Source organism: Polychytrium aggregatum, assembly GCF_025602895.1.
Source record: "Polychytrium aggregatum strain JEL109 chromosome Unknown BJ171scaffold_10, whole genome shotgun sequence".
Classification (NCBI taxonomy): Eukaryota; Fungi; Chytridiomycota; class Chytridiomycetes; order Polychytriales; genus Polychytrium; species Polychytrium aggregatum.
Window position 1 is genome coordinate 554,242 of NW_026516212.1, and position 15,542 is coordinate 569,783.

Consider the following 15,542-nt stretch of genomic DNA (forward strand, 5'->3'; position numbering starts at 1 on the left):
AGACATCCCCCACAAGAGCAGGGCGATCCGATGGGATGACAGAACATGATCGATGGGTTCTATATTGCAAATGTGGGGAGGGGAGCGTGTAGTCGATGCAACGCACAATGGTCCATCGACCAGAGCTCCAGAGTGTATATGCTACAACATCCATGTGTAGGTCACAAAGATCAGAAACGTTGTGGTCGAGGGGCTCGGGCCAAAGCGTACCAAGGAGAAAATGGATATGTAGTAGGAAAGGGGCGTGTGAAAATGAAGAAAAAGGGGAGGGGGCGACGGCAACCGACCGAGACAAACCACAGAGAGGTGCAGCAGGTGCTCGGTCCAGATGCCAGTGTGTCGAGGGTCTATCAGTGCAGTTGTAGTTGCGGTGGAATGGTGCACATGCGGACAGGATGGGGAGGCACGAGCCAACAGCGACATGGGAATCTGCCTGACCAAGAACCATCAAGCTGAGGCGGCGGGATGTCGGCAAAGAGGGGAGCGGGAGGCAGACAAATCGTCGAGATGACGAAGAAGAAAAACATCGGAGGGTGGGATCCAGAGATGATGACGGGGTGTGAGGAGCGCATCGAGGCTCCGGGGTGGGAAAGGGTATGCCCGCCAGTCCAAGAACTCTGGTCGAGTCGCCCCCCCCCCTCATAGCCAGTGCCTGGGTTGTGGGCGATCGCTATCGACGGCCGGCTACTGCCAGAAGGCCGGGTGGTGGTCGTATTGATCTCGCGGGGGAGGCTTTCTGATGATGCTTGTGTCGATTCTCAGACTATGCTGAGACTTTGAGTGAGACAAGCTTGGCGGCGCCGGGGTCGAGAAGCTGACTGCCGGGGATGAGTGATTGACTGCCGGGGTTGAGAAGCTGATTGCCGGGGACGAGTGGCTGACTGCTGGGGATGTAAAGCCGACGGCTGGGGACGGATGGTGCAGGGCCAGCGATTTCGGCCGCTGGGAAGGCGTTCCCTCCTGGCTGCTGGATTTACTGACCAGCGACAGTGTCGAGCGCGGGGTAATCATGAGATTGGTGCGGGAGTTGGGAGCAGAATGGGTGCCAGTATCGGGACGAACGCGGCAGCACAGACAGAAGATGAGCAGCGAGCCAAAGAGCAGGATCGATGCACCTGTAGGAGGGGGGACGGGTAGATGGGACATGTCAAGCAGTGAGCCATCTCGAAGGCATTCGAAGCAAGCCTGCCCGAGGAAACGGGCCAGACACTGGATGCCGTGTGCGCCAGTGTTGGTGTCTTGCTGTCCGAGGCACTCGGCTGGCAGTTTATCGCCGCAGACGTACCAGCAACAGAGGCGATGATGATGATGGTTGTTGGCGACGGGCCGCTTGCGCTGGCCGACGAAGACGAGTCCATGCTGGGGGGGGGAGGATCGAGGGTGAATGGGACGAAGCAGACAGAAGACGAGCGGCAAGAAAGGCCCAGCGAGCAGAGATGGGCGGGCAGCGATGGGCGAGCAGGAGTGGGAGAAAAGGAATCAAGCCCGATGAGCTCTTGTGGGCAGGCCGACGACGCAGACGGCAGAACCAGCGAAGGGCGAGCGAGCGCCTCTCGTCTTTGAGTGCTTGCCTTTGAGTGCTTGCGGTTGTGTACTTGCGGTTGTGTACTTGCCTTCTCGGCTTGGACTCGAGACGGCGAGCCGGGCGCGGGCGCCATGGGCCGCAGGTGATGGCCTTCAGGCGTGCGGCCGATCGGCACGTTCCGGCTTGGGAGCAGTGGCAATCCGACACACGTTGCCGCAGGATTGGCCTTGCAAGGGGTGGTGGAGTGCCGCTGTGCGCCCGTGGCGGGGGGGGGAGCCGGAACGGCAATACAGCCCAAGCCGGCGATCACTGTGAATGCGATCGGTGACAATGGTGGATGCAATCGATGACAATGGTGGATGCAATGAGCGGTGGTGGTGGATGCTGCTGTGCTGCTCGGCTGAGCCTCGATGCCGAACAGATCGACTTGGCGACTGTTTCGGGATGCCCAGCGACGACTGGTGCAGTCCCAAGTCCATGGAGCACATGTTCTCCTTGGTTTCAGAGCAAATCTCCCCTTTGGCGTTACAGGAACGCACAAGAGCGCCGCCACCCTTGTTGTCTGGGCTTTGCGTGCGGCGAATCAAACACGCCGGTGGCAAGAAATGCGCCGCCGAGGAGACTCCTGAGAGGGTGCCTGAAACCGAGGCAGTCGCCCCCTTGGGCACACTCATTCAACCTGGGCTCCATAGGAACAAAATGACGGTATATTCACAAGCCAGGTTCGCATCTGGTGGGATTGGATTGACAGTAATGAGGGCGATGAACAAGAAGAAAAAAGCGGCTGTCGTCGTTGCGGAGCACCCGTTGACGAACAGAGCCGAAGGCATGTGTTGGAGGTGAGGCCCATCTTGGGCAGTGCGGCAATCGCTAACAAAATCATTGCAGCCGCGTGTCTGCAATGTCGCTGCCGCTGCCGCCAACGCGATGCCGTATGGCCTCCTCCGCCATCGCTCTTTGCGAGGCTTTAGTGCTGTTCCTGCAGGATGCGCGCAACGGTTTCCTCGGACCATTTCCAGGTCGCAACGGCGCCCTCGTCGCTGCGGCCAAGGGGAGTCGGGAGCTGCTCCTTGGCAACAGGGACAAAGTATTTGCCGCGGATGTCCTTGGTCACGACCTCGGGCGAGGCAGCCAGGTAGAGCTGCGTAAGAGCACCGATGTTGGGCGAGGAGCCGAATGTGTTGATAAAGAAGCCAATGGCACGGCCAAACCAGCTCGAGGTTTGCTTGTCGGATCCGGCAATGTTGGTGTGGACGCTTCCGGGATGTACGGCGTTGGCGCGGATCTTGCTTCCGGGTCCGAGGCGCTTCGTGAGCTCGGCAACGTGGTGAATCTGGGCGAGCTTGCTGAAGCCTGGACACGGGCGTTTGCGCCACGAGGGCATATCCATGACATGGTGGAGCGAGTGTTGTGTTAGCCAGGGCGGCCGACGAAAGCGGATGGGACACAAGCGTCCCCTGATCATGAATGCCCAGAGCACCATGAGGAACCGCCTGTGGCTGGGAGGGTACATACCGTAGTTTCGGGCTCCTTCAAACGAATTTTCCTCGTTTGCTTTGACCCAGTCCACAACGTTGGGATTGGTTGCAGATGGCCTGGCAAAGCCGTGGCCGGCGCTGGAAACGTTGACGATGCGCGCGTCGCCATGGAGCTCGCCGGCCTTCTCGAGCTTGGGCAGGAGCAGGTTGGTGAGGTGGAAGTGCGAGAGATGGTTGACCAGGATCTGGGACTCGACGCCGTGGATGGGCTTCCATGGAGGCATGCCGATGCCAGCATTGTTGACCAGGATGTCGAGTGAGTCATGAGTCTCGCCGAAGGACCTGCAGGGCATTGGAGAATGGGAAGAGGGCCGAGCGGATGCATGCCGCGTCGAGATGCATCGCCATGGATGAAGAGTGAGTCGCCATGGGTCGAAATGAGATCACTCCGACGGCACGGATGGTGTAGAGTGGCGACTGCACAAACCTGGCGAAGGCTTCGACAGAATGAAGGTCCTCGTTGTTCAGGACAGCATATGAGATCTTGGCCGAGTCGCCAAGCAGGGCTCTGCATCATCGGTCGCAAGCAAGTGCGAGGGCAGAACGACAGACAAAAGTGAATGAGTGAGCAGCCGATGCCACTGAACGAGTAGCTCCAGATGGCCGGTCCCTCAACGCAGCAGAAAGTCACAGACGTGGCCGCCTCCGCTGGTGCTGCAGCACTCACTTGAGCTCGGCAACGGCTTTCTGGCCCTTTTCGTCATTCCTGGCGGTGATGATGACATCGGCACCGGCTTTGGCGAGCTGGTGGGCGGTGGCATATCCAAGGCCTGTATGAGCGGCGGAGAGCATTCGGAGTGAGTCGCCTTTGAGGAAACCGGGGCCGTCTGATCATGACGGGAAGGCACAGAAATGCTGCAAGCAAGGCGTCGCGGCGATGCTCATGAGACTCACCCGAAGTGCCGCCGGTGACAATGGCGACCTTGCCGGCCAGGCTGGGGATGTCGTTGTCGGAGAAGGGCATGGCTGTGGGCAGAGCTGAGGGACTGATGTGAACGGGCGGGTTATGAGCAGGCGGTAAGTGCATGGGGTTGGAGCCGTCCAGGGAGGGGTTTATCAGTGCGGCCGCATGGGTCGGTTTGGCGGGCGGGATTTCAAATGGGCCCGTGACGGGAAAAACGGAAATTTTTTTCCTGCGGGCTGCACCGGATTGGCGCGGTGCAGGGCGTGGCCAGTGTTTGCTGTTCGTGCCGAGTGCGTCGATGGCGGAAGACCCGTGGGGCAAAGTCGATGACGGAAGGTCCGAGGCGAGCCGATGGCGGAAGATGCACACGCCAAGCCGACACGATGACAAATGTCGGTGATATAGACGGCCTGGCGATGCAGGACAGGGTGTGTGCGCTGACGTGCTGCCTGCAGGCTTGGCGATGGGCAAAACCCCTCTCCTCGGTGGATCCATGCGCAGGCCATGGCGGCATGTGCCGCGGGCCCAACACGCAACGGCACGCATCGATCCTCCCGCTTGGCTCCAGGCTCCGTCTGTGCCAGCGTTACACCATAATGTCCCTGGCCGGCCGCACTCTGGCCGTCCACACCTGGGCCGGCCTCTGAATGGTATCACGTGGCCAAGCATCCTGGCACACGCACGTGGTCAGCCGCCGTCGCACAGACAAGCAACGCGCCCACGCCCCTGTCCCGTTTCGGCCCGTGTGCGACCGGCATGTTGCCCAACATTTCGCGTGTGTGCGCGTCTGGGGCTGGTCATGGTGACTCTTGTTTCCTTGCCTGGCGCAGCCACTTTCGGCTATATATGCTTCCTTCGGCTCCTTCATCGCTTGGCCAACCTTCGACAATCCGACAATCCAACAATCCGACAATCCATCAGTCCATCAATCCATCAGTCCATCAACTCAACATCTCACCATGGTCAAGTTCCTCTCTGCCTTCGCCGTCGTCCTGGCCTCGGTCGCCTCGACTTTTGCCTATCCCACCGGTGCCGGCACCTGCAACGCCGATGCGACCGCCATCCACTACGGCATGGGCTTCACCCAGAACCCCTCGGGCTTCAGCCTCTCGGCCTCCTCGGCCGTCTATACCCCCGGCACCCCGCTCACCATCACCGTCCAGGGCAGCGGTACCTTCAAGGGCGTGCTGCTCTATGCCACCCTCGACGACGGCACCACCCGTGTCGGCACCTGGCAGATCGACAGCGGCTTCCGCTCCATGCCCGAGTGCACCGGCAGCGACCCGGCCGCCTCCATCACCCACTCCAACCCCAACGTCAAGAACGCCGGCACCACCTTCACCTGGAACCCACCGGCCTCGGCCAGCGGCAACGTCCACTTCCAGGGCGCCATCGTCCCGGACATGCCTTACTTTGACATTTTTGCTTCCGTGGTGCTCGCGCCTGCTGCTCCTCCCGCTCCCGTCGTCACCACCACCACCACTGTCGCTGCGGCCTCCAGCAGCTCGCCGGCCCCTGCTCCTCTTGTGTCGGCCACCTCGGCCTACGCCGTCTCCAGCCCCGTCGTCGTCACCACCACGACCACCGTCGCCACCGTCACCGTCACTGCCACGACCTCTGTGGCCCCTGCCTACTCGGCCACTCGTCGCTGCAAGGCCTAGACCACAAGAGGACAGCCTAACGACCAAGTCCTTGCTTCCCGCTGGCCCAAAATCGTCTGGTCCGGTGTCTCTCTGGAACCGGTGCTTCTTGGTCTGGTACCCCCCCCCTGATCCAAATAGATAAACGCATACAGCTTGTCGAGAGAAAACGAGACTATGTATCCTCTGAGTGTCCCTCGGTGATCTGCAGGACCAAGCGGACAGGCCATGGGATCACGCTCTTGTATTTGTGTGCTGCGTGCATTTGCCCCTCTGTTTGGTCATGGTGGACGATGGGTGTGTGTAGTCAACTCAGGACCCCGAAGAGCAAAAAATGGCTACCGTGCAATCATGCGTCTCTGCCTTGGCTGTCAGTCGACCTCAACAACCGCCATCGTCTGGTCTGTTCAGCACTTTCTGTCTGCAAGACACCGCAGCAGCGTGTCACGAGTTGTATTCTCATTGCAGATCAGGAGTCAACAGTCAAGGATGAGGAACCACAGGAGGGAGAGAGGGAAAGAGAGGAATAGACAGAAACAGCCCAAAGCAACGACACACCAAGCCCGGACGGAATCAACAGTATCGACAGAGGAAAGGATCGGGATCGGGATCGGTCAGACTGCAACTTTTGTTTTGGAGATATAGAATCAATATTTCCTCAATAGAAGAAAGGGCATAGAACAAGCAGACATAGACACAAGACATAGATCGCAGGAAGGATAGGATAGATGGAGAGGGGAGGCGAACGGCGACAGGAGCAGTTCCCGATCATGCTTCCTGACCGTGTGCCGGACTCCTGTGTGGCAGCCGTCATGGCCTCAACTTCGCTGCTCCTTCTGCAGGATGTGCGAGTGTGGAAGGGAGAGAGCCGTTTAGCTCGAGGCCTGCCAGCCCTGGCCGAAGCAATAGTAGTCCGGGCTGGTTGCGGGGTTCAGGGCCCAGTTGGGCATGGTGAAGGGGGCATTGCCGTCGTGGTTGGCAATGTTGGAGATGATGTTGATCAAGACGCCAACAACAGCAGTGGCACCATCGAAGGAAGCCTGGAGGACGTAGCAGTACTTTTTCCACCACTCGTTCTTGTAGCGGTGGGCATAGAACTGGAAGGCCGTGGCAAAGACGAAGACGGTGATGACAAAGATCTGGTTGCCGTTACCGGGGCCCTGGAACTGCATGAGAATGGGGATGTTGACGGCCAGATGCCACATCTGGTGCTTGTAGATGCGGTTGCCGATCCAGGGGACGATGGGGAGGACCAAGCCGATGGGGAAGGCCCAGAGGGTGGCCTGGTAGAGCGAGCCGATACCAAAGAAGCGGGTGGGGCCGATGGCACCCCAGATGGCTCCGGCCGTGTAGGCAGTGCCGTACCAGGGAGCCTGCCAGTCAGCAGTGCCATAGAGCGGGCCGAACAGGAACGAGGTCGTGGCCGGAGTCATGACGACCGAGGCAATGACGGAGCCCAGGATCTGAGCGCCAAGCATAGCACGGGGATCGATCTTCATGTAGTGGCCAAGCTTCAGATCGCTGAGGAGGGCAAGGGCCTGGAGCATGGTCTGGTAGCCAACGCCCTTGAAGACCATGACGGGAACGGTCTGGCCGGGCATCATCAGACCGGCAATGAACTCGGTGATGATGTTTACACCGAGCTGCTGGCCCGAGATGGCTTGGAGGATGCCGATGGGGACAATGAAGACAATACCGATGCAGACGGCGAGGAGGGTGGCGTACCACGGGATGCGGTAGGGGGTGGTCTGGCCAATGATGAGCATCACAATGGCGGAGACGGCAAAGATGCCGATGTAGACGGCGGTGGGGGTCTCGGGGTAGGCGGCCATGAGCTTGTTGTGGATGTCGAGGGCGTTCTCATCGTGCTCCATGGCGCGGAACTGCTTGATGGCGGTGCGGAGCTGGCGGACAATGTCCTTGCCATAGAAGAGGGCAATGTGCGACACACAGGAGGTGATGCCTGCAAAGCCGGTGGCATACGAGATGGCAAAGAAAGCAGTCATGTGGATGGGCTTGGTGACGTTGTAGACGCCGAGATCGAGGTTGTACGTGGTGGTGTCGTACAGGCTGACGACGCTCAGGGACTGCGAAAAGTTGGTGCCGTTGTAGAGACTGATGCTGTTGATGTTGCCACAGCCGGTGGGGCCGGGAACGCTGCAGCCAAGGCTCTGCGAGTCCCACCAGTTGCCGACGTAGGAGATGGGGGTGATGATCCAGCCCCAGAACAGCCAGGAGAAGACGACGGCGCAGGTGGCCCAGTACGGAGTGACCAGGGGAGCGACAAACTGGGTGGCCGATCCCCAGTCAAAGGTGACCGCCAGGATACCAGTGCCGTTGCTGCCGCTACCAAAGATGTTGGTGTAGCTGTTGGCACCGGCGCCAAAGAGACAGAGGATGGAGATGACCTGGATGGCGGGGGCGATCCACTGGCTGACCCAGGTCCAGCAGAACATGACCGCGAACCAGACCCAGAAGAACTTGTAACGCGACCAGGTGTACTTGGAGGGAGTCTCGTTCTTCTCGTGGAAGGACACGAACAGGGCAACGTTCGAGAGGGTGCTGGGCCAGAACATGGCCGGGGGCTTGACCAGGAAGTGGCGGGTGAAGCCGGCGAGACCGAGACCGATAAAGTTGGAGGTCAGGACAAAGAGCAGCGACTGCCAGCCCTGGATATTGGTGTTGTTCATGTAGTTGGGGCCGACCTGGGAGGCGACGTTGTAGAGGGTGAAGGGAGTCGAGGCAGCGTTCGAGACAATGTAGACAAAGATGTGCTCCTTGATGGAAAAGGGGCCGGGGTTGAGGGACATTTCGGTGCCAAAGATCTTGACACGGACATCAGGGAGGATCTTGGCAAAGAAGAGGCCGAGGGGGTATGACACGAGCTGGATGTGTCGAGGGCGACGGCAGCGTATCGAGGGACAAGGGAGTGCGGGACAGGTGAGAACCAGAGTCGTGGCGTCGGCTGGCCAGCGCCCTTGGGTGGCACCATCGCCTGGCAGAGCGGATGACGCGGCGATGACACACAATCATCCGTGACGCAAGTCGACCACATCCACCGTGCGCCAGACGGACGGGCCCAGCGTCGCGATAAGATATCGGCCGGACCAGCGACACTTACCACAATCAGGGTAGCGCTGGGCGTGAAGGGGTTGGTGCGGAAGGACAGAATGGTGGTAGCGTAGGAGAACAGAGCCGAGAAGAGCGAGCCGAGGAAGATGGAGCGGAAGGTGACCGCGGGGGTAGAGGGGTCATCGGTACGGGGAACGATCGAGGTCAGCGAGGCCACCAGCTTGGCGTCCTGCTCCTCAACGTCGTCCGAGTCGATGGTCTCGAGGCCCATGACCTCCCTCTCCTCGGTATCGAGCTTGAGCTCGTCGTGGTTTTGCTTGGACTTTTGTTCTGACATGACGGGCGAATGGGAACCGCAGCCGGGCGGGGAGTCGGATAGAGAGCGTCCGACGGCACTTGGGGGGGGTGTTGCGTCCCTGGAGTGAATGGGGTGTGGAAAGCGAGGGACAGAGGCGCCAGGGAGGATTTTTATAGCCGAAGAGCGGCAGTCGGAGCCGGACACATGAAAGACGAGCGACTGATCTGGCTGACGCACTATCTGTGCGGCGGAAGAGCGGGGGCGCTTGTGTCTGGGGGAGGGAGATCATGTGTCGACAAGGCGGCGATCTCGTTTTCTTCCCGCAGCAAGACGGCGCGCCGGCGGTGGGGGCATGACGCACAGGCGGCCTTGCTGGGGGGGCCCGAGGGGCGCGCGCGTCGGCACTTTTTGTGGAAGCACAGGGCGGCGGACGCGCCGGGGCTCGTCAAACAAACACGGGGCTGGAGCGGGCAGGCAGAATGGGAACAGCAAGGCAGAATGGGAACGGCAAGGCAGAATGGGAACGGCACAAAAGAAAGTGAAAGTGCAAGTGAAAGTGCAAGTGCAAGTGAAAGCATCAACGGCCTGTTCCAACCCCAGCTGTACACAGCAACTCGGCGAAACTCGCACAGCACAGCACAGCGCGTGCAGAATTGCGCTGCCTGCAGACAGCCGGGCAGATGTCCCCCCGCGCCGTCGCCAAATGGAACACAGCCGCCGGACGGACGCAGACAAGCTTGTGCCTGTGTGGGAGATGGCCAGTGCTGGCAGGAGTGCTTCTGGAAGGAACGCTGGCGACAAACACGAACAAGCCCGGCAGCAACACGGCCGCGATCGACGGCACTTCTCCGGCATCAGACAAGCACACTCACAAGCAAACACAGGGAATTGCGCAAGCGAGCACGCAAGTCCCAGCGAAATATGCGTGGGCCACGCCTATCGTCGCACGGCAGCCCATTGGTCACGCTGCTTATCGGCTTTGCCAGCCGCCACGCAGCCACCCACCAGCCCCGGCGCAGCACGCGTCCCGTTTCGGCAGCCGTGCGCCCGTCTCCACATTTGTGCTCGTCATGCGTCCTGTCTGGCTCGGCTCAGTCTCCCGGGGGAAATGTGGCCCCTGCCTCTGTGGGTCCGCGGGATGCTCTGCTGACCGGCCTGCCGGCCCAGAGGACGCACGGCCTGTCCGCTGGCGCCACCCGCCCAGTGCCCGATGCCGGCTGGGCTTGCGCGGGGGTGGAAGCGGGCCGCTTGGCGAGGCCTGCAGCCCCAGCATGCGGGGTGCATCGGCAGATCCGCTCCTTGGGAGGTCTGGGGCAGAGGCGCGAGTGATATGCAAGTTGGCATCTCACGCACGTTGTACTTGACTGGGAATGACGGATTCAGAGTCGATGGATCTGCCGGGCTTTTTGGAGTCGTCGGATCCGTTCACCAATCAAGACACTCACAGGCATCCGCGAGAATATTTGATTGCAGGGAGCTGTCGCGAAGAAGCTGGTTTGGGCCCGGGATGAGCATTGATTTCTTCTGAGCAAAACTCCACGGGGAAATGGATGATGACAGTGCGTCTGAACGTGGCGCAGCTCGAATTGGAGATGAGTACGATGTTTGGGATGCAGTTGGTGGCAAACATGAGCTTCCACTTGGGTTTGATTTGGATGGAAGACTTGCAGAGATCACGGTGGCCTGTTTCGGTGCCAGCTCACCCAACGTTGCATTCCCATTCATTTCAGAGGCGATGGCCGAGAGGGCTGGTGCGGGTGCATCGGCATTAGGAGGCGTCAAGCTGCTCACAGATGAATGCACCGTGGCGAGGGTTGCAGAGACTCTTGGACAGACCTGCGTCTGTCAGCTTCAGGAGGGGGATTTTGCCGTTTTGACACGGAGACGTCCATCGAGATCAGGTACAGCATGCAGTCGATTTGATCCTCGCAAGTCTTCGTGATGGATCGAATCACGCGCATCACTTTGGTATGAGCGGGAATGGCGGGCTCATTGCTCGTTCGCTGTTCTCGGAGTCGATGGGCAGTGAGCAAAAGCTCGATGGCAGTACCGCACTTGAACGTGAGTAGGACGTCCTTATGGGTGAGATATCTCACGAAATCGGTGTTACGCTGTATTCAGGGGGGAAATGGGACACCTGCCCACAACCCATTTGTCAGCGTAGTATGCGATGGCATGCGTCTAACTATGCCATAAGTAATATAACAGATCGCTTTGGCAGCCTCCGAGTGAAGACCACCGGTCGCTCTCCGGTCTCGGAGTGCCAGCGGTGAATGGTGTTCTTGGACACACTGAAGGTGGTGGCGACCTTGCGCAAGCTGCGGAGCAGCGAGTCGCATCGCAGTGCAGCGATGCGGAAATCGAGGGTGCTGTGTTTGGCCATGATTGCCATGATTGCAATGAGTGGGTGGGTGCATCTGGTTTGGATGGCGAACCTGCAGGACTCGATACGATGTTCGATTTTATGTTCAATTCCACATTCGATGAATGTGGCTGTGCATGTGGCAGTGATTGTACAAAATCGACTCCAGCCATCAAACCATCGGATCGAGCCAGGCTTGTGTGTGTGTGTTCGATGGCCAGTAGGCGGCCTGCCAGGGTTTGGCTTGCTTCGCCACAACTTCCCGCTCTCTCTCCTGTCCACTTCCATCACCCACTTGCCTCTCTCCAGTCTCCATCAACATGGCCAGCACGAACGAGTCTGCTTCGAACATGGAATCATCTACCACCCACCAAACCCAAGCTCAAGCCAGAACAACCTCGTCGATGCCCGATATCACCCAGCTCTCGCTCGAACACAACCCAGATATCTTCACCATCATTTGTTGCAACGACGGTTTCCAGCTCGCACTCGACCACAGCGCCATCAAGACCCTGCTCCGAGTGTGCAAACGAGTCCAATCTCTCCTGAGCTCCAAGGTGCCTCGTTTCCTCATCTGGTGCCAGCGAGCAGAGCTGTGCAATCCAGACGGACAGATGCGAATCGGCCTCACACCAAGCGACCAAATCGCCATATCGCTGCACTGCGAGGATCAACGTACAGTGGACAGATCGTGGCTCGTCGAGCAAGCCAACCAGGGCCATGTCGCCACCTCGTACTTCCTGGCAAGGATCCTCCAAATGGATGTCGATCAAGGTATAATAAACTGGTACAAGCGAAGGGCTGTACATCAAGAAATCTTCCACCTTCTCGAGAATGTAGCCTGCACTGGCCATGCAGTGGCTCAGTTCCACCTGGCAAAGTGTTATCGCAACGGACGCGGTGCCGAACAAGACCACGCCAAGGCTGTCGAGATATATCGTAATCTCGCCGACGGCGGGATCCCTCAGGCTCAAGTTGCCCTTGGCTGCTGTTACGAGAGCGGCGAAGGTGTTGATCAAGACTACGGCACAACCATCGAGTGGTATTCCAAGGCCGCAGATCAAGGCAGTGAAGATGGTCGACTCCACATCGTGTTTCTCCGGGCCTGGTTCTCGTTCATCGGCCATGGTGTCGAGCAGAGCGACGTCGATGCCTTCAACCGCTGGCAGGAAGTCAGCACCAAGTCTACCGATCCGATCATCGAGCCCATCGCTACCCACATGCTTGGCTGGATGCACTACCTCGGCCGGGGAACCGTGCGCGACGAGCCAAAGGGTGTCAAGATCATCCGAGATAACCAATCAGATGAGTTCAAGCTTGGGGAGGACGAGTGCCTGGCTGGTGGAACTGGATGGAACACCAATTTGCCCTTAGCGCGCAAGCTCTTCCAGTTTTGCCAGTTTGGATCGGACCGAGACTGGCTGTGCAGACAACTTATGGCAGTTTTTCTGGTCCAAGGATTCGGAACCACTGAGAACGAAGGAACGGCCGCGAGGGTATTTGAACAGCTCGCCAGCGACGGGCACAGCCACAGCCAGTTTTGGATTGGAAATTGCTACTATTATGGGGTGGGAGTATCAAAGGACTACGAAAAGGTCTTTGGGTGGCTCAGCAAGTCGGCCGACCAAGGCAATTCGTATGGGTAGTGGAAGCTTGGTGAGTCCTACTACTATGGATACGGAGTCACCCAGGACCACATCAAGGCAATCGAGTGGTATCGCAAGTCGGCCGAGCAGGGCAATCGATACGGACAGAAATATCTCGGATACTGCTACCAATATGGCTGGGGCGTTGATGCAGATATCGACACCGCCGTCTTTTGGTATCGCAAGTCCGCCAAACAGGGAAACAAAGATGCAATCGACAAACTCAAGTCCCTCGGCAAGTGGCCCTGATTCCCGAGTCCCTCCCATTTTCCACTTCCAAACCACCAAACCTCGGCACTGAAATGCAAGCAGATCAACCAAGCAAACTGCACCGCCAACACCCACTCCAGACACAGTTGTACCGAACAGCGGATTGGAAGTGATTCGGATGAAGTCGCAGTCGCTGAGTGTTCTTGTATTTGTCGTTCAATACATCCAATATACAACGCAGTGCTATCACACTTCCATCTATTGATACTCGTAGCTCGGGCCATCACACTGCCAACAGAGTCCGACTGTTCCCCTCCCCAACACACCACCCCTTTCCCTATTCGATGTCCACCAAATCTCCATCGACTACAAATCCAGCGACCCATGAAGACGTAAGGGTCACCTCTACATTAGACCACCATGCCAGGGTCGCCTTCTATTTGTCGCAGAACTTGACAGCCACATCACCACATCACCACCGTTCCCCCAACGCGCGCCATGTTGCGCCCAATGTGATACGTGCACAACAGAGACGCGCACGCCTCGCGCACCTTCTATTTTCGGACACACTGCGCACATTGTACAATGCCCTGTGCCTTGTGCGACGCTTCGCCGCGCCCGCCCATCTCCATCCGCCTTTGGCTGTCCTGCTCCCTTTTTTGCCCTTTGCTGCCCATCACCTAGCCTCGCTCACTCGGCTGCTTTCTTGGCTGCCGTTCCTACTCGATATCCCCCCCAGCCATTCTCTAACGCTGCGGCCTATCGATACCGACCTCTTGCTGGGCCACATTGTACGTCTTCCTCCCTCCACAGCCTCGCCGATATCGCCTTTCCTTCGGTGCCTCGTCTAAATCCCGTTGCCGACAGCCCGATCCTCTCGCTTGACCACCCAGCCTTTCAGCCCACACAATGGACACCAGCAGCCAAACCAGCAGCCACACCAGCAGCCACACCAGCAGCCAAACCGGCCGAAAGATTCGCTATAGCGGCGATCTCGAGCTGCGTCTGGACTTTGATAAGGATCCACTCGCTCGCCCCTCGAACATGTTCCGAAACCCGGATCACAATCCGGATGTATGGCTCAAGCAGGCCAAGCGCAACTCGCAAATCCTGACACTGGAGGAGCCGCTGAGCTCGGACCCATCCAACCCGTTCGGTGACAGCAACACCGTGCATCTGACGCCTCCCACCTACCCGCCGGCCGCCGCACAGTCCACTTTCAATGGCGTCAGCGACGAAGTTCGGCGCTCGCTCCGTCACGGATACGCCGAGGGCAAGCTTCATCCAGCAGGTGCGGTTTTCTTCCAGAGCGTCTTCAAGGCTGTCGTCTGTTGCATCGGTGCCCAAGCATATGTCCAAACGCATGCATAGGAGCATGCCGTCAGACGTGGTGGCGAGTGTGTGCTGATGGCAGTCGACTCGACTGTGACAAGCGGGGCAAGGCCGGGCTTCGATGAGGTTGGGTTGTCTGGTCCCCCCTTCATTCCCCCTGGCATCCGCGATCCGTGCGGGTCTCGGCTCGCTCCGCACAACTGGCCCTTCGTTGGGCAGCGAGCTTCATCTCTAACTGTCGCGGCTCCATCCTCTCACAGGTCCGCGAGCCTTCACCCCACAAACCAACGGTTTGAGCAGCGAGTACGAAGGCTCGCTATACAACAGCAAGGGCTTTGAGGAGCCCATCTACCGCCAGCTTCGCGGCGTCCTTTACACCGTCTGCTCTCTGTCGTCGCTGCTGGCGCTGGTGCTGATGACCCTGGTGGGTCTCCAGGCCCGCATCTCGACCGAGCTCTCGGCCGACGAGAGCGAGCGATCCCTCATCTCCCTCAACTTTTTCGTCATGGTCGGCGTCTTTACGACGCTCCTTGCGGGATTCTATGTTGTCTGGTACAAGGTCCAGTCTCCATCTCTCAACCGATCCCACTACTGCTTCATCATCAGCGACAATACCTATGCTCGATTCAGCGACCTGGGAATGCACTTCCTGTTGCTCATCTTCTGGATCTCGTCCCTGGCCACAATTGGAACCTCCATCGGCCGCTGCACCGGCAGCACCCGAAGCTCGACCTCGATCGTGCCCTCGGGATCATGTGCGACAACGTTTTCGGCCATGGCCTTTGCTTCCCTCAGCAGCGCACTGCTCCTGTTTGGCATCGGCAAGCGCTTCTACGAGCTGTGGAAGTCGGGCGATCTGCAGCGGATGCTGCGAAAGTAGAGAGATCGATTCTTCTCTCGTGCCGGAGACATTGCTTTCCCCCTTGCCATTCCGCCTCGAACAAGATCCCTTGGAGAGGCCGGCTGCTGGCTCGAGACACTCGCATCCTCGTTGGAACTGTCATCGTTATCGTTA

The 15,542-nt window shown here is 58.9% G+C and overlaps 6 protein-coding genes across 6 annotated transcripts; 3 read left to right on the plus strand and 3 right to left on the minus strand.

The window, feature by feature from the left end:
* Nucleotides 1-353: 353 nt before the first annotated feature.
* Nucleotides 354-1,358, minus strand: BJ171DRAFT_597321 (uncharacterized protein; the record flags this gene model as incomplete). Its single annotated transcript, XM_053114740.1, has 2 exons — nucleotides 354-1,115; nucleotides 1,286-1,358. 2 exons carry the CDS (start codon nucleotides 1,356-1,358, stop codon nucleotides 685-687), a joined length of 504 nt encoding a protein of 167 aa, XP_052968739.1. The 3' UTR covers nucleotides 354-684.
* An 856-nt stretch (nucleotides 1,359-2,214) lies between these two features.
* Nucleotides 2,215-4,085, minus strand: BJ171DRAFT_457108 (uncharacterized protein). Its single transcript, XM_053108334.1, has 5 exons — nucleotides 3,958-4,085; nucleotides 3,731-3,833; nucleotides 3,491-3,571; nucleotides 3,041-3,345; nucleotides 2,215-2,878 (listed from the first exon to the last, which is right to left on the minus strand). Exons 1-5 carry the CDS (start codon nucleotides 4,025-4,027, stop codon nucleotides 2,493-2,495), a joined length of 945 nt encoding a protein of 314 aa, XP_052968740.1. The 5' UTR covers nucleotides 4,028-4,085; the 3' UTR covers nucleotides 2,215-2,492.
* An 841-nt stretch (nucleotides 4,086-4,926) lies between these two features.
* On the plus strand, nucleotides 4,927-5,628 carry BJ171DRAFT_579635 (reeler domain-containing protein; the record flags this gene model as incomplete). The annotated part of the gene is made up of 1 exon (XM_053113977.1): nucleotides 4,927-5,628. The coding sequence occupies one exon, from the start codon at nucleotides 4,927-4,929 to the stop codon at nucleotides 5,626-5,628; it is 702 nt and encodes a 233-aa protein (XP_052968741.1).
* Nucleotides 5,629-6,064: 436 nt separating this feature from the next.
* On the minus strand, nucleotides 6,065-9,016 carry BJ171DRAFT_566530 (OPT oligopeptide transporter protein-domain-containing protein; the record flags this gene model as incomplete). The annotated part of the gene is made up of 2 exons (XM_053113414.1): nucleotides 6,065-8,492; nucleotides 8,729-9,016. The coding sequence occupies 2 exons, from the start codon at nucleotides 9,014-9,016 to the stop codon at nucleotides 6,480-6,482; spliced, it is 2,301 nt and encodes a 766-aa protein (XP_052968742.1). The 3' UTR covers nucleotides 6,065-6,479.
* Nucleotides 9,017-12,097: 3,081 nt separating this feature from the next.
* BJ171DRAFT_421776 (Sel1 repeat protein) lies at nucleotides 12,098-13,234 on the plus strand (the record flags this gene model as incomplete). The annotated part of the gene is made up of 2 exons (XM_053107505.1): nucleotides 12,098-12,430; nucleotides 12,992-13,234. The coding sequence occupies 2 exons, from the start codon at nucleotides 12,098-12,100 to the stop codon at nucleotides 13,232-13,234; spliced, it is 576 nt and encodes a 191-aa protein (XP_052968743.1).
* Nucleotides 13,235-14,104: 870 nt separating this feature from the next.
* Nucleotides 14,105-15,407, plus strand: BJ171DRAFT_579638 (uncharacterized protein; the record flags this gene model as incomplete). The annotated part of the gene is made up of 2 exons (XM_053113978.1): nucleotides 14,105-14,486; nucleotides 14,788-15,407. The coding sequence occupies 2 exons, from the start codon at nucleotides 14,105-14,107 to the stop codon at nucleotides 15,405-15,407; spliced, it is 1,002 nt and encodes a 333-aa protein (XP_052968744.1).
* Between the last annotated feature and the right edge of the window lie 135 nt (nucleotides 15,408-15,542).